This window comes from Xenopus laevis, chromosome 3S, assembly GCF_017654675.1.
Source record: "Xenopus laevis strain J_2021 chromosome 3S, Xenopus_laevis_v10.1, whole genome shotgun sequence".
Taxonomy (NCBI): domain Eukaryota; kingdom Metazoa; phylum Chordata; class Amphibia; order Anura; family Pipidae; genus Xenopus; species Xenopus laevis.
In genome coordinates this window covers 3,885,043-3,902,783 of record NC_054376.1, presented here as the reverse complement: position 1 = coordinate 3,902,783, position 17,741 = coordinate 3,885,043, and the positions used below count along the sequence as shown (strand labels likewise).

Here is a 17,741-nt window from a genome sequence, read left to right as displayed (position 1 = left end):
AGTGACGTCTAATATCCTTATCATTTACAGTAGGGGGTACATTATCCTTTATAATACATGAGTGATACTCAGAGTTCCCTGTATAACTCAGCCTGCAGCCTTGTGCCTTTATATGGTCACAGAACAACCCCTCAGTGACTTCTAATATCCTTATCATTTACAGTAGGGGGTACATTATCCCTTATAATACATGAGTGATACTCAGAGTTCCCTGTATAACTCAGCCTGCAGCCTTGTGCCTTTATATGGTCACAGAACAACCCCTCAGTGACTTCTAATATCCTTATCATTTACAGTAGGAGGTACATTATCCCTTATAATACACGAGTGATACTCAGAGTTCCCTGTATAATTCAGCCTGCAGCCTTGTGCCTTTATATGGTCACAGAACAACCCCTCAGTGACTTCTAATATCCTTATCATTTACAGTAGGGGGTACATTATCCCTTATAATACATGAGTGATGCTCAGAGTTCAGCCTGCAGACTTGTGCAGTACAGAAATAAAATAACTATAAAATGACTTCATTTCTTGTGCACTCAGTGTGATGCAGGAGAGGGAGATATTACTGTATTGCGACTTACATGGACACAGCAGGAAGCAGAACGTATTTATGTATGGGTGCAAAAAGGCTTCCAAAGAGTTCCCAGATAAACAGCTCTACTTGTACGAGCGAATATTCCCACTCATGCTCAGCAAGAATGATCCTGAAAAGGTATTTGAAATTTGAATTGTCTTGAAGAATTTATTTACAGCTTTTTACTGTGTGTGATTTGTAATGAAAACTGTCTCTGTGCTGCCTACACTGGCTTCTGTGTAAGCACCACAGTAGAACTATTAGTAACAGTGGATAATAGTCTCTGGGAAGGGAGTGTGACTGTGGGATAGCAGGTATAGTAGGGAGAGATGGTGCCTATAGTAACAGTGGATAATAGTCTCTGGGAAAGGAGTGTGACTGTGGGATAGCAGGTATAGTAGGGAGAGATGGTGCCTATAGTAACAGTGGATAATAGTCTCTGGGAAAGGAGTGTGACTGTGGGATAGCAGGTATAGTAGGGAGAGATGGTGTCTATAGTAACAGTGGATAATAGTCTCTGGGAAGGGAGTGTGACTGTGGGATAGCAGGTATAGTAGGGAGAGATGGTGTCTATAGTAACAGTGGATAATAGTCTCTGGAAGGGAGTGTGACTGTGGGATAGCAGGTATAGTAGGGAGAGATGTGTCTATAGTAACAGTGGATAATAGTCTCTGGGAAGGGAGTGTGACTGTGGGATAGCAGGTATAGTAGGGAGAGATGGTGCCTATAGTAACAGTGGATAATAGTCTCTGGGAAGGGAGTGTGACTGTGGGATAGCAGGTATAGTAGGGAGAGATGGTGTCTATAGTAACAGTGGATAATAGTCTCTGGGAAGGGAGTGTGACTGTGGGATAGCAGGTATAGTAGGGAGAGATGGTGCCTATAGTAACAGTGGATAATAGTCTCTGGGAAGGGAGTGTGACTGTGGGATAGCAGGTATAGTAGGGAGAGATGGTGCCTATAGTAACAGTGGATAATAGTCTCTGGGAAGGGAGTGTGACTGTGGGATAGCAGGTATAGTAGGGAGAGATGGTGCCTATAGTAACAGTGGTTAATAGTCTCTGGGAAGGGAGTGTGACTGTGGGATAGCAGGTATAGTAGGGAGAGATGGTGCCTATAGTAACAGTGGATAATAGTCTCTGGGAAGGGAGTGTGACTGTGGGATAGCAGGTATAGTAGGGAGAGATGGTGTCTATAGTAACAGTGGATAATAGTCTCTGGGAAGGGAGTGTGACTGTGGGATAGCAGGTATAGTAGGGAGAGATGGTGCCTATAGTAACAGTGGATAATAGTCTCTGGGAAGTGAGTGTGACTGTGGGATAGCAGGTATAGTAGGGAGAGATGGTGCCTATAGTAACAGTGGGATCGTTTGTAGGAAGCTTCAGTGTTAGTAAGGGTGAGCTATGGGGTACAAGAGAGTAAAATGCTTGTTGTGCTCATAACAACCCTCACCAGTGAGACCACTTATTGTTGCCCTATCAGTTTTCTTTCTCAAGCTGTAAATTCAAGGTGCAGAAGAGTAAGGAGGGAACAGGACGAGTAGTGATGTGGAAAATGGGAATCCAGAACAGTTACACCTTAGAGGCGACATACTGTGGTTCAACCCTAGGTAAGAGGACTCTCCGTGTTACACTGTACCTAAATCTTACTCCTACGTTTATACTGTATAAGGGGCGTGGCTCATTGATTTCATTAAACAAGCTCCACCCACTTACCCATCATCCTTAATGTGTGTGAATCTTTTCGAATGATAAATGTTATTTCCTCTTTAAAGGTGGGCGCTGCGGAACCCATTTCAGTACAAAAGATCTGGAGTCCGTGGGGTATCATTTCTGCGATACTCTGTTGGATAACTGCGACCCCGATCAGAGCAAGGTAAGACTCCTGAACCTACTTACTAACAACATAAATGTCATGTCAGACCTGGAGAAGAGATGACTTCTGCTACATTGATTCAAGAGTCAGAACCCGAAGGGTCAGACAAGCACTGCTTTACACTTAGGTTTGTACTGACAGTCTCTCTGGTGTATTTCTAGCACTTTGTCTTCCTAAAAGAACTGGAGGAAATGATGAGGCTGCAAATAAAAGCCAGGAGTGGCCAACTTCACCCCCAATCCTTGCTGGATGATATCCTCACGGATCTGGATTCCAGGTGAGTCGAATCGGGCTTATTGTAAGGACACGACTACAGGTTGACTAGTCACTATCCCTTTAAACTGCACCCACCTATGTGTAAATCAGACGTTTAGTTATACAGGGAAATCTGAGTATCACTCACAGGCCCGGACTGGCAATCTGTGGGTTCTGGCAAATGCCAGAGGGGCTGCTATAAGGTGCCATAGAAAGCCAGAATTTAGTGGGCTGGTGGGGGCTGTTTGAGCCTCTCTGTGGGCTGATTGGGCCTCTATGTACCTGAAATGCCAGGGCCTATTTTATTTCTCAGTCCGGACCTGATCACTCATGTATTATAAGGGATAATGTACCCCCTACTGTAAATGATAAGGATATTAGAAGTCACTGAGGGGTTGTTCTGTGACCATATAAAGGCACAAGGCTGCAGGCTGAGTTATACAGGGAACTCTGAGTATGACTCATGTATTATAAGGGATAATGTACCCCCTACTGTAAATGATAAGGATATTAGAAGTCACTGAGGGGTTGTTCTGTGACCATATAAAGACACAAGGCTGCAGGCTGAGTTATACAGGGAACTCTGAGTATCACTCATGTATTATAAGGGATAATGTACCCCCTACTGTAAATGATAAGGATATTAGAAGTCACTGAGGGGTTGTTCTGTGACTATATAAAGGCGCAAGGCTGCAGGTTGAGTTATGCAGGGAACTTTGAATATAATTTTTGTATTATAAAGGATAATGTGCCCCCTACTATAAATGATAAGGATATTAGGAGTCATTGAGGGGTTGTTCTGTGACCATATAAAGGCACAAGGCTGCAGGCTGAGTTATACAGGGAACTCTGAGTATCACTCATGTATTATAAGGGATAATGTACCCCCTACTGTAAATGATAAGGATATTAGAAGTCACTGAGAGCATGTATGACTGCATGACTAACCAATGAGCTGGTGTATATCTAGTCTATGTTGGGCCTGTGAGCTGTTGGTAGTTGATGGAAATCTCATTGTTTTTCAGTACTGATGGTTCTGACAGCTCTGACTCCAATGCACCCCCCGCTCACCTCATGGAAATGGCTTTAAAGGTGAAACTTCAGCCAAAAAAATCACGTTAAATCAGTGAACGGAGGAGCTTTGATCAAGGAAGTCTTTGTCCTCATCTGTTTGACCTTTATTCTTGGGGATTAAATTCTAATGGGATTAAACAGCAATTCCAGCTGTGATACAAGTTTTAGTGATGTGCCCCCCGCATGGAGCTGCTGGGCACTGTACCCCGTTATACAGAAGGGTTAACTCTTTATTCTCTGTGTTTTAGATGAAACCCATGAAGAAGCTTCTGAAGACAAAAAAGGAGAGAAACTTACAAAGGAGTCGTCAGTTAAACCTAAAGCAAGAAAAACAGGTGTGAAGGATTCTGTCTCTTTCCAGCTTGGGGGGGTCACTGACCCCGGCAGCCAAAAACCTATTGCTATAAATAATTTTATTGTTATTTTTACTTTTTATTCCTTCGATTTCTATTGAGCCCCTCTCCTATTCATCTCCCAGTCTCTCATTCACACCACTGCCTGGTTGTCAGGGTAAACTGGACCATAGCAACCACATAGCTGCTGCAGTTCTGAGCAAAGAAATAAATGAATACAAAGCGATTGGGCAGTGTTAGTGTAGCAGCTGAGGATTTCACATTATTAGCAGCCATATTGACTAGTAACACTAATCAATACATAACTGCAACAATCCGCCCAGGATAATTGGCCCCAAAGTATTCAGTTATTCTGCACCAATCAGAAACAGAATGTTAATAGTGAATTGACTGTGCTATTTATCTTACCCAGGATGCCAAGCGAGAAACGAGGAGAGCTGAGCGCCGGATAAGCGAAATTGCCGTAAGGATCGATTTCTTCTTGTTCTGCTGATTGAAATCTCACATGGAATCCCCCTGCAATGACCATATTTTATACTGTTTGTTCCATATATATCATTTGTTACGGACCCTAATGGGTGAAGTAATGCGTCAGCTCTTGTGGTGTCTCTTCATTTGCAGCCAATTATCTGACCATCTGGTACTTAAAGGCAATTCCTACTGATATATATATATATATATATATATATTCCTAATGCAGGATAGTCATTAAAGGGGTTGTTCACCTTTAAATTAACTGTTAGCATGATGTAGAGAGGGATATTCTGGTTTTCATTTTTATTATTTGTGGTTTTTAAGTTACTTAGCTTTTTATCCAGTAGCTCTCCAGTTTGCTATTTCAGCAATCTGGTTGCTAGGGTCCAAATTCCCCTAGCAACCATGCACTGATTTGAATAAGAGACTGGAATATGAATAGGGATAAAAAGTAGCAATAACAATACATTAATAGCCTTACAGAGCATTTGTTTTTTAGATGGGGTCAGTGACCCCCATTTGAAAGCTGGTAAGAGTCAGAAGAAAAAGTAAATAATGATAGAAAAATAAATAATGAAGACCAATTGAAAAGTTGCTTAGAATTGGCCATTCTATAACATAATAAAAGTTAACTCAAAGGTAAACCATCCCTTTATGGTAATATCAGATTTTAAGCTTTCCTGATCCTCCCCCTGTAAACTGCCATCAAAATGTTCAAGCCCCACCTTCGGCTTGAGTCACAGACTTCTTGCTCCACCCCCTGTAAGCTATCTTTCTTAGATAAATGTCCAACCCTTTAAGCTAAGATCTGATTTTAAGCATTCCTGATCCTCCCCCTGTAAGCTGCCATCAAAATGTTCAAGCCCCACCTTCTGCTTGAGTCACAGACTTCTTGCTCCACCCCCTGTAAGTTGATATCTTTCCAGGGGTGCTTTGCCAATGAGGCGAGTTGAGGCTGTCGCCTCAGGCGGCAGCACCCCACTAGGTACCAGGGGCGGCAAAAATGCTGCACCTGGTACTTTAAGAGCGAATTTCCGGGGCAGGGGGGGCAGCAGCAACTGCTGCTGCCTCAGGCAGCGGAGGGGCCAGGATCGCCCCTGTATCTTTCTTAGATAAATGTCCAACCCTTTAAGGTAATATCTGATTTTAAGCTTTGCTGACCCTTCCCCGTAAGCTGCCATCAAAATGTTCTAGCCCCACCCTCTACTTGAGTCACAGACTTCCTGCTCCTCCTGTTGTAAGCTTCAATTTCTTAGATAAATGTCCCATAGCTCCACCTGTTCATAACAAAACCAGACGGAGTGTCTGTCTGTGCAGGTGGTGCCTGGGAAATTTAGGTGCCCCACCCCCAAGCAGAGTTTATTACTTATAATGAAGCTGCTGAAATATTCTTGATGCTGTTTTTGCTGATCTTAAAGGCAAAGATTCTCACCCAACAAAGAGCACCAAGGGAACGGGACACAGGAGCAGCCACATCGCAACTTTGGGCGCATTCAGATTTACACCGAGTAACGTTACAGAATGCGGTGCTGCCTGACAGTAGCGTGTGTCTCTAGGCTTTATAGCTTTCCATTGGTTGATGGGAAAGATGCAGCTTGTGTGCCCTCCAGCCAACATCCCAATATGCGGCCCCCTTTTCTACCGGCTTGTGTGCTTTATGTAGTAGCTACTACTTGTAACTGCCACGAGTAAAGGCTTTATTGTTTGTATGGGGCCAAGTAGTGTGTTCTGTCCCATAGGCAACAATGATCTCTTTCTTTGTAGCTACAGTAACTTTACTCTCGTGTTCTAGGATTTAAAGGGAAACTGTCATGGGAAAACATGTTATTTTCAAAATGCATCAGTTAATAGCAATGATGCACCGAATCTACTATTTGGGATTCAGCCGAATCCCCAAATCCTTTGTGAAAGATTTGTCTGAAAACTGAATCTGAATCCTAATTTGCATATGCAAATTAGGGGCAGGAAGGAGAAAAAGTGGGACATTTTTGTTTTACATCCTTATTTTGTGTGAAAAGTCGTGACTTCCCTTCCCGCCCCTAATTTGCATATGTGAATTCGGTTTCGGTTTGGCTAGACACAAGGATTTGGCCGAATCTTGCTGAAAATGGCCGAATCCTGAACTGAATGCTGGATCCGGTGCATCCCTAGTTAATAGTGCTGCTCCAGCAGAATTCTGCACTGAAATCCATTTCTCAAAAGAGCAAACAGATTTTTATATATTCAATTTTGAAATCTGACATGGGGCTAGACATATTGTCAGTTTCCCAGCTGCCCCCAGTCATGTGACTTGTGCTCTGATAAACTTCAATCACTCTTTACTGCTGTACTGCAAGTTGGACTGATATCACGCCCTCCCTTCCCCCCCCCCAGCGGAACAATGGGAAGGTAACCAGATAGCAGCTCCCTAACATAAGCCCTAACACAAGATAACAGCTGCCTGGTAGATCTAAGAACAACACTCAATGGTAAAATCCAGGTCCCACTGAGACACATTTAGTAACATTGAGTAGGGGAAACAACAGCCTGCCAGAAAGCAGTTCCATCCTAAAGTGCAGGCACAAGTCACATGACTGGGGCAGCTGGGAAACTGAAAATATATCTAGCCCCATGTTAGATTTCAAAATTAAATCTCAAAAGATCAGTTTTCTCTTTTGAGAAATGGATTTCAGTGCAGAATTCTGCTGGAGCAGCACTATTAACTGATGTGTTTTGAAAAAAACATGTTTTCCCATGACAGTATCCCTTCAAATACATATAACCCTTGCTCTATCACACTGCATTACTGCCTATAGCAGATTAATTACTAGTAAAACTAGTTCAGCTCTTTCAGAAAGAAGAATCCTGTCGCTATGCAGGAAAATGCAGGGCTCAGCCCACAAGTAGGAAGCCATACATGGGAAATGATACCCATTAAATATGTTTGATGCTGTGAGTTTGTTCTGCAGTCTGTATAGATAGATAGATATATATATATATATATACTTGCTGGATCATGTCCGGGAGTTAATGAAATACCTGCGTCTCCTTAGATGCGATTGGCTGAGCTGCAGACGGCGACTGAGTTACAGAAAACGCCCGCGAAGATCAGGACTTCTGCTCCCAAGATTCCCAGAGAAGATTTCTTCCAGATTCCGGATAACAAAAAGGTTTGGCCCAAGGTTTCAGCTGTGGGTTTTTTGGGATTAAAGGATAAGTAAACCTATAAAACAAGTGAATGTAAAATTGATGATAACTTTTGTAATTAACATTGATTATTTATTTTATTTTTTATTCCAAGATATTAAGGGATATGTGTGCTGTTAATATGAATGAAGTAAGAGTCGGAACTGGGTTCATTTCTTCTAATTCTTCCATTTATTTCTCTCTCTGAAAAGCTGTCGGTGGTGTATCTGGTCTTCAGTCCTGACGGGCAAGTCATTTCCACGAAGGTGAGAGACTGATTCATTTCTCTCCTCCCGATTCCCGGCAAGGGAAATCACATCACCGTCTATGTCTTTGTATATGTATCCTTCTATTGAAAGCATTGTCTGTTTGTTTCTCTTCTCTGCACTGCTGGTTCTGACTCCACAAACAATATAGCAGAAGCTGAATGATTAACAGAACTGGAGTGGGCGCATAACGATAGTTTTCCTCTCTCTTTCAGTCCCACGCGTGTCTCAGGGACGAAGGCATAAAGGACATTTCCAACACTATGAGTGGTGAGTACCGTGGGACTGTTATCGAGTAGCCATAGATATTGATACACTTGAACTACAACTCCCAGCACCTTGTGGAAAGAATCCTATACAGATCTCCCAGGGTAATATGACAGTTCTGAACATGACCAGTAGGTGGCAGAGCAGAGCTCAGAAGTTCAACTGTGCAGCAGGGGGCAAATACTTTTGCATCTGTGATAAACTGTGAGTACATTGTGCCCCCAGGATTTGGCTGGAGCAGACCCCCGCCATTGTTGAAGCGCCTCTTGTCCCAGAAGCCCCCGCACCCCAACAGCCTTCAGCAGATTTGTTACCCCAATGGCTCAGCTGCTCTATCCAACATCCCCAACTCCGGGATCGATCAGGATTCAGGAGTGGGAGGAGCTGTGAATCAGTCGGGTGAGACACCACATGGGCGGGGCAACAGGGTAGAGCACTGTGCGGAACCAATTTCGAAGACCCGAACCGCAACCCTCATATTTACCAACTTTGATCCGCTACCCGACCCGCAACTGCCTTATCTGCAACCCGCTGACCACCATCAAACAGGAAGTGATGTTGCTGCAAACCGGAAGTGACTTCATCAAAAGTGGGCGGGGCAGAAATACGTTTTGTAAAAAAAATTAAAAGGACTAAAATATAGACAGACCCGAATCTATAGCCCACCTGAAAATCCTACCCTCATTTAGGGTTGCCAGAGAGGGGTGGGGTTGTGTCGGTCCAGGGGCGGGATGATGACATTTTCAGGGCGGAGTCACAGAGTTTCAGCAGGAAGGACTGCGCCTCAATAGCGATTTTTACTCCTTTTTTTCTGATCACGCCTACTTCCAATGATGTCACTTCCAGTTTACGTCAATTTCCTGATGGTCGGGGGTCCGGGTTGCGGATAAGGTACCTGCGGTTCAGGTTGTGGGTCCAAACGGGTAAGAATGCGAGTCCCGGTTGCGGGTATGTGTTCCAAAAAATGGACCCACGCAGGACTCTTATCACCCAGTGATATAACTGAGATTTTATTTTTATTTAGGGAACGATCCTGCTCCTGATTCCATATACAGCAGAGAAAAGCAGTCAAGGTAAGTCCACGCCCAGATTTGGGGATAGAGAAACAGGGGTCTCTATCTGAAGAGCGGGCAGTGACTTCGATTAGGAAAGTCCAACCTGCAACCCTCACCTGTTCTTACTAGGGATGCACCGAATGCTTCGGGATTCTGATTCAGCCAAATCCTTCTGCCCAGCCAAACCAAATCCTAATATGCATACGCAAAATAGGGACAGGGAGGGAAATCGCGGGACTTTTTGTCACAAAACAAGGAAGTTAAAAAACTTTTCCCTTTCCTATCCCTCATTTGCATATGCAAATAAGGATTCAGTTCGGTACTCAACCAAAAATTTTGCAAAGGATTCGTGGGGTTCGGCCCTGGGACACCACAAACTTATATTTAATCGGCACTTTATTAACTGATAATTAATTATCTAGAATTTATTGGATTCGTGTATAAAATGACTACCCTTTTAGCAGAATCTATCAATTTATTTATTGGCAACTGATTTAAAAAAGATATTTGATGAATTGCTAGTGATTCATATCAGCACATTTATATGGTTATTAATTGATTCCATATAAATATTACTTTAAAAGGCATTAATTAATTGAGCCTTAAGTAGAATGAATTGATTTAATAGCACAGGCACTTTAATGGAATTCATTGAAGGTTGAATATAGATTGGTGGTATTTTATAGTTGGTTATTTATTCATCTTTTAACTCCGGTGGTTGTTGTTTTTGGAAGAATAAATAGAATTGATTCTACCATTTTTAGATAAAAGAACCTACGTTCTAATCAAGTCGATAAATTGGAAGTTGTGAGTTAAGAGTATCATCCATTACCTAAATATATTTACAACTACAAGTTGTAGTTGCACTACAGTTTTATTTTTCTGCCAATGCTTTAACTTCCCCTTTAAATTGAGGATTCTTTCTGGGAAACATGGTAAATTGATAAATAATTTCAGTCTCTGCACTGAGCACCGTTGTGATGTCTTCTCTGTGCCACTGGGGGGAGTAAGAGAGCGAGGAAGGTTTATGTTCCCTTTAAACATCTGGCTCATAGAAATAAACAACGTGTCTCTATCAGGATCAGCAGCCTTTGGATTGGAGACATGGCTCCAGATTTGGACCGTACTACTACTTTTCTGCTCTATGATCCCGTTAGCTGCGACTTGGTGCTGCCCCAAAAAGCAAATGGTTTGGCCTTTTCCGCTCCAGAGAAGCCCATGGAGACCTTCAAGGTTCCTGATTTCCCGAGTAAGTAGGAGGAGCTGCTGTTTATTTACTACAAGTGACAGAAAATGACTTGTACCTCTGTTTGCCCCATATTATAATTAATTTATGGTTAATTTCCCCTTTAACTTGTAGAAAGATTTTTAATCTACATTCAGTTGGTCAGGCTCCATTTGTTTTTGTTACAGGTTCCCCGGGGCATCAAGGGGTCGATTCCCTCCTTAGCGCTAAAGAGAAACTGGTGTGTAGTTCAGCCCCACCGAGCAGCATGGAGCGGGGGGGGAGAGGAAGCCATGTGGGGGCAATGGAAGCCCTGTCCCTCCCTCTCATACCCACCAACAGGGGAACAGTATTCAGTGGCATATGTGAGCCAAACCTGCTGCAGCCCAAAGCCAACGCTGAGCAAAGGTATTTCCCTATAGCCCCTCATTCATATCACAGGCTAACTGGCACTTAGATTGAGAGTTGGCAGTTGGTTGGAGAGGCGATTGGATAAAGGGATGGATAGATGGGTGCATGGATGATGAACAAGTGCATGGAAGATTAGATGCATGGTTGGGTGGGTGCATGGATGATTAGTTGGTAGGAAGGGTGCACGGGTGATCGGATAACTGGTTAGTTGGACAAGGGTTTATAGATGAATCTATTGATAGTTGGTTAGACACTATGGCCCAGATTCAATTCAGAGAGAAAAAGGTTCATCACGTGAAAACTCATGGACGAGATAAAATTCCATTTAGAAAAACTTATCAAACTGTTTATCACGTGAAAACTCAAGTCTATGGGGAAAAAACTGGGACTGAATTTAGAGAAAAGTTGTTTTTTTTTCTCCTCAAATTGAATCTCAGCCATGAGTTTTCACGTGATAAACCAGGAGATAACTTTTTCTCACTCAATTGAATCTGCCCATTTGTCATGTAGACATGCATCAGATGAGGAATAGTTGGATGGACGAGTGCTTGGGTGGCCTCGTGAACGATTTCTTGGATATTTGGTTAGGCAGGTGCATGGATAAAGGTTGAACTGATGAAGGAGTGGATAGTTGGTTTGATGGGTGCATGGATGAGGGTGGATAGTAGAGTGGGAGATGATTGGATGATGGAGTGGATAGTCTGATGGGTGCATGGATGAAGGGTGGATAGTAGAGTGGGAGATGATTGGATGATGGAGTGGATAGTTGGTTTGATGGGTGCATTGGTGAAGGGTGGATAGTAGAGTGGGAGATGATTGGATGATGGAGTGGATAGTCGGTTTGATGGGTGCATGGATGAGGAGTGGATAGTAGAGTGGGAGATGATTGGATGATGGAGTGGATAGTCGGTTTGATGGGTGCATGGATGAGGAGTGGATAGTAGAGCGGGAGATGATTGGATGATAGAGTGGGTAGTCAGTTTGATGGGTGCATGGATGAAGGGTGGATAGTAGAGTGGGAGATGATTGGATGAAGGAGAGGATAGTTGGTTTGATAGGTGCATGGATGAGGGGTGGATTGTAGAATGGGAGATGATTGGATGATGGAGTGGATAGTCGGTTTGATGGGTGCATGGATGAGGGGTGGATAGTAGGACGGAGAAATTATTGGCTGGAAGGATGGATATCTTGTATTGTAAGTGCATTGATGATTCATTGGATAGTTGTTTGGATGCATGAGAAAGGATGACTAGTTGGTTAGATGGGTGCATACTAGGATGGGGAGATGATTGGATGAAGGGATGGGTAAAAGGGGTTTGAGGGTTGCATGCACAAAAGGGCAATTTGTTGGTTGTTATGAATGGGCAGCTGGATGAATGAATTGGTATTTTGCAGAATGGACTGCTGATTGGTTGGATAATTTACTAAATGGTCAGGTTTCCAAAGAAACAACAGATACAATGTTATTATTACATGAATACTGACGAGGTAAGTTCTGTAGGTTAACATAAAGGCTCATATATGGCTCCACACACCGGCCCATTCACCAGCACTGACTCCTCCTCTTCCTCACAGACAAAAACGGACCATTTTGCCCAAAATGATGTTTCGCTCTGACACGTTGAAGTCTTCCAGTAGCCCCGCCCTCCCTGCCCCCTGCCAGCCTAAAGGTGGAGCTAAGCGGGTGCCAGTTCAGAGGGGAACCCTGGGGAATGTTCTGTGCCCCAGTACCAACTGCCAGGAGGCAGTTAAAGAGAACCAAAGGGGCGGAGCAGTTCGGAGCACGTGGAAAAACATTCTGATTGGCCTGGAGTCAGGTGACGCAGCGGGACCATTGTACTCTCAGCAATAACCAGAAAACCCCCTGTTACATTTTTTTTTTTTTTATCCCGTTCAACACTTTTCACTTTAATGATTGATTTTGTTATTTTTAAGTTGGTTCTGAAATCTCTATATTGTTTATTTAAAGGCAAACCAAACCTATAATGACAATAAAAGGTTCACATCTGCCTTTAATGCAGTTTTTTGTAATGTCTCCCTTGGAAAACACTTCTTTTGTTCTTAAAGGGACCTCCAACCTAGAACTAACAATAGAATAATCATCTTTTCCAACATTATCAGCAGGAGCATCAATTTTAATCTTGGTAACTTACAAAATCATTGAGAAAAGAACATGAGATGAAACGTATTGCATAGAAAGGCTGAGTAAATAAAATGAAATACCATATATACTCGAGTATAAGCCGAGTTTTTCAGCTCCTAAAATATGCTGAAAAACTCTACCTCGGCTTATACTCGGGTCAAGTGCAAAAACGGTCGCCCGGCGGCTAAGAATAGTCGCTGGCGTCCAAGAATGGTCGCCAGCATCCAAAAACGAGACGCCGGCACCTCCAATGGGAGCAGAAACCCTCAATTTTTTAATTGAAACTTACCAGAAGCTTCTGCATTTCTCACCCTAGGCTTATACTCGAGTCAATAAGCTTTCCCAGTTTTTGGAGGTAAAATTAGGTACCTCAGCTTATACTCGACGGCTTATACTCAAGTATATACGGTATACAGTCGGAGGAGGAAACAGAAATGATAAAGGAGCGGATGAACCAATAAAGAGGTGCAAATCCAAAAGAAGGCTCCCCGTGTGAGTCTCCAGAACTGGCACATTGAGTTTTTTAAATTCAAATGGAATTCGATTCGAGTTTTAGAAATTAAATTTTTTAAATAAATTTCAATTGGTTGAATTTCGAGTTCATGGGAGTTTTAGGAGGCACGTTAATCAAAGGTCAAATTTCAAATTTATGTGAATTTTTTTTTTACTTAAATTCAAATTTACTTGAAATTCTATTGGGGGGGGTTATTTGTTAAAAACGAATATCTAAAACTCGAAGGAATATTACCAACCCGTAAACTCGAATCAAATTAGACTAAACTCGAATCGAGTTTTTTCTCCGAAGAAGGCTAGTGACATCTTCAAATTGGTCAGTGGGCTTCTCCCATTGACTTATACATGAACTCGACAGGTTTTAGGTGGCAAATAGTATAATTCTTTAAAGGGGCAAGGTTTGATACATCTCAAAATTCGAATTTAAATTAAAAATCTAATTGAATTAATTTTGTTCCAACAGTGCCACCTGCTGGTCAGTTTCTGACCAGTCTGACCAGCAAGTAGTCAAGGAAGTTGTCAGGAGAAAGAAAGAGGCTGCTCTGATGTTCTTCTGCTTAGGAAAGATTTGAGAAAGGTTTCTAATTGTTTTCCTAAGCAGAAGAACATCAGAGCAGCCTCTTTCTTTCTCCTGACAACTTCCTTGACTACTTGCTGGTCAGACTGGTCAGAAACTGACCAGCAGGTGGCGCTGTTGGAACAAAATTCATTCATATTAACAGCACATGTATCCCTTAATATCTTGGAATAAAAAGAAAATAAATAATGAATGTAAATGACAAAAGTGCTGAGAATAGGCCCCTCATCAATTTTACATTCACCTATTTTAAAGGTTTACTTATAGGTTATACTTATACTTTGACCACCAAGTAGTCAAGGAAGTTGTCAGGAGAAAGAAAGAGAGCTATTTTCATGCACAGACGATACCCTTGAAATTGCCCCACGTCCCATAGAACTGAACTGTGGTGATTTGAAGAGATTGTTTATCCATACACAGGTATATATGTTTTTGCAGTAGAGGCTTTAGTTGGCCTTTACTCTAAACCTCAGTGACTTACCTAGGGAGGTACACTACTCACCTGTATGGTGTAGACAAGGGAATTGCGGAAAAGGCTGGTTTTCAGTTTGTTGATAGTTGGCCAGTAGACATCTTCCAGTCGGCTAAAGAGCCGACGCTCCAGATAAGCCCAGTACTCTACTAACCCATTCAGGTCATAGCTCTGAACAAACTGCAGTAGCTGCTCTACAATCCTGAAAGCGATACAAAAATGCAAGAAGTGACAATGAATCAAAGAACACAGAGGAAAGTCCTGCACCAGGTTGGGTAGCTGCAAAGTGGTCGGATTTGGGGCAAAAAGTCCCCCTATTCCCTGGGTGTGTGGACAGTCCGTGGGTACCCAACAAAGGTGCGGGCTTGATCCCTTCCCTGTGGTTCTGGTAGTTTTTTCTACTTAGTGCAGATTCGACACTGGAGTGACGTCACTTCTGGTCCAAAGTAGTGATGATGAGCAAATTTATTCTCCAGCCATGGATTTGCAGCGAAATTCTGAATTTCAGCATGTGCAAATTGTTTCGCAAAACTGCAGCGAAAATTTGCAGAGGGAAAAGTCGCCATAAGAAAAAAAAGCCCATTGACTTTAATGCATTTGGAGAAAAAAAGTCGCCATAAGAAATAAACGCCCATTGACTAATGCATTAGGACAAAAAAAGTCGCCATAAGAAAAAACAACCATTGAATTTAATTCATTAGGACACAAAAAGTCGTCATAAGAAAAAACGCCCATTGACTTTGATGCATTTGGAGAAAAAAAGTCGTCATAAGAAAAAATGCCCATTGAATTTAATTCATTAGGACAAAAAAAGTCGCCATAAGAAAAAACAACCATTGAATTTAATTCATAAGGATTTTCATACATTTGGAAAGAAAAAAAATAGTTGTTTGCATTAAAATTGTGGCTTGTAAAAACGCCCATTGACTTCAATGCGTTTCGCAACATTTTGGAGCTTTTTTTTGCGGATTTTTCCGAAGTTTTGCTTATTTTTCGGTGAGACGGGACAGATTTGCTCATCGCTATTCCAAAGTGAAGTCAAATGGCCATTGACTTTAATGCATTCGGAGAAAAAAAGTCGCCATAAGAAAAAAAACGCCCATTGACTTTAATTCATTGACTTTAATGCATTAGGACAAAAAAAGTCGCCATAAGAAAAACGCCCATTGACTTTCATGCATTTGGAAAGAAAAAAAATTGTTGTGTGCATTAAAATTGTGGCTTGTAAAAACGCCCATTGACTTCAATGTGTTTCGCTAAATTTTGGAGCTTTTTTTTGCGGATTTTTCGGTGAAACGGGACAGATTTGCTCATCGCTATTCCAAAGTGATGTCACTTCCTGTTTCGAGAAGGTTAGTTGGCCTATTGCGGGTCAGCTCGGGTAATGGATCAGTAGGGGAAATTTGAAGGTTGTGGGTATGGGTTGGGTACAGGGATAAGAAAACAGACCCGTGCAGAACTCTTAATACAGAGACAGAACCCCTGCATTCGAGTAATAAATTGATACTGGATCCGGAGTGGAGGAACCTGTATGCACATGAAACAGCCACGCCCACTGATCAAGATGAATTTCTCCTGGACTACAATCCGCTCCCTATATAAACCTAATCACTTGTCGCTTTTCTTTTTCTTATGGGCAGCTATTTTTTTAAGAAACTCCTGTCTCTGAAAAGAAAAGAAAAAAACAGACCCGGGAGTGGCTATTAAAAGTGTGGCGTGTCACGTGTCTACAAGCCAGTGGCTTCGAATTATAATTTCTAGCATTGCAAAAAGTCTGTTTTTTGGGATGAGTTACCCTTTAGAAAAATAAAAAGGAAGACAATACAAATTGCAGCAAAACATGGGTGTTAATTATCTTTGTCTGCTTTCATGTCGGCCTCAAAGTACTTTAAAGTGTTGGTGAATCCCCTAAAGGTGAGATATTCTTTCACCAGGTCGTCATCACAAGGTTTTCCGATTATTGGACCTTCCGGTAGAGGGGGAAAAAAAAAAAGAATCACATTTATCATCTCATTATCAGGATACTGTTCAATGGCAGCGTCGTTATATCTTAACGAGACAGTTGGGAGGTATACACCGGCATACGCCAGTTTTTTTTTTTTTCATTTTAGCCGGCGCAGAGTCAGGGAAGGCGTTTGGGGCGATTGGTCCCCGCAAAGACGAGGCGATTAGATCTCCCCAAAACGCCCAGTGTGGCCTAACCCTAAGGTTTGTTTGGGTCTCAACTCTCTGTTAAGTTTTCGGCCTTGTTAAACCTGAACAATAATATGGCCAATATATAAAAACATTTAAAGGGCACCTGTTGGGCAAAACTATTCCCCAACCAAAGGTGCGGGAAAAAAGAACCTTAGTATTTTTTTAAAAAATATAGTATTTTTTTTTTTTTAAAAAAAAAAAAAGCCTCCCGCCAGCGCTAGGTCACCTGCACCAGGAGGGAGCTTCCAGTGCAAGCAGCCATGTTATGCATATCTTATAGTGCGCTTGCCATACCTCCCAAATGTCCCGTTTTCAGAGAGACCGTCCCTCTTTTGATAGCTCAACCCACAGTCCCTCCTTTGTACTGGAAAGTCCCGATTTTCTCTGCACTGAACAGCCAGAAAAAGAAACAATGTTTCTAACTTAATTGGCTTTTGGCAGAGAGCCCAGAACAGCCACAGCTGCAGATAAAATACTTTTGTAACAATTTTGAGATCAGCAAATAAGTAATTGTAACAAAATAAGATAACAGGTCCCTTGGGAGAAATTAGGCTCACAGCTTAAAGGGCAATTCACCTTCATTAGCAAAACTGTAATAACTGGAAGAAAAAAAACACAGAAATATGTTCAAACTTTCATAACCTGCCACATTTTTTAAAATCAACATGGTAATTACGGGTGTGGCCATAAAAGTGAGCGTGGTCAAAAAAATTCGTCCCATCCCTCTTTTTATTTCCAAAATGTTGGGAGGTATGCATTTCTGACATCACGCACATGCGCATAATGAGATTGTCATGGCATTGGCCCATTATTTATATGTGTGTGCCCCAACATCAGGGTCAG

General features: G+C 42.2%; 1 protein-coding gene across 2 annotated transcripts in view; it reads left to right on the top strand.

The window, feature by feature from the left end:
• Nucleotides 1–13,007, top strand: part of agbl3.S (AGBL carboxypeptidase 3 S homeolog) — a 35,159-nt gene extending 22,152 nt beyond the window's left edge. The window contains exons 8-22 of one of the 2 annotated variants that reach the window (XM_041587892.1): nucleotides 544–715; nucleotides 2,060–2,186; nucleotides 2,352–2,452; nucleotides 2,614–2,729; nucleotides 3,733–3,799; nucleotides 4,030–4,116; nucleotides 4,547–4,597; nucleotides 7,641–7,757; nucleotides 7,986–8,039; nucleotides 8,255–8,309; nucleotides 8,532–8,705; nucleotides 9,331–9,379; nucleotides 10,441–10,610; nucleotides 10,775–10,994; nucleotides 12,573–13,007. In XM_041587892.1, coding sequence (XP_041443826.1) covers nucleotides 544–715; nucleotides 2,060–2,186; nucleotides 2,352–2,452; nucleotides 2,614–2,729; nucleotides 3,733–3,799; nucleotides 4,030–4,116; nucleotides 4,547–4,597; nucleotides 7,641–7,757; nucleotides 7,986–8,039; nucleotides 8,255–8,309; nucleotides 8,532–8,705; nucleotides 9,331–9,379; nucleotides 10,441–10,610; nucleotides 10,775–10,994; nucleotides 12,573–12,849 — 1,837 coding nt within the window. In that variant the 3' untranslated portion in view covers nucleotides 12,850–13,007. The remainder of the gene's footprint in view (nucleotides 1–543; nucleotides 716–2,059; nucleotides 2,187–2,351; nucleotides 2,453–2,613; nucleotides 2,730–3,732; nucleotides 3,800–4,029; nucleotides 4,117–4,546; nucleotides 4,598–7,640; nucleotides 7,758–7,985; nucleotides 8,040–8,254; nucleotides 8,310–8,531; nucleotides 8,706–9,330; nucleotides 9,380–10,440; nucleotides 10,611–10,774; nucleotides 10,995–12,572) is intronic. The other variant, XM_041587893.1, reaches the window with a different exon arrangement.
• Nucleotides 13,008–17,741: the final 4,734 nt, after the last annotated feature.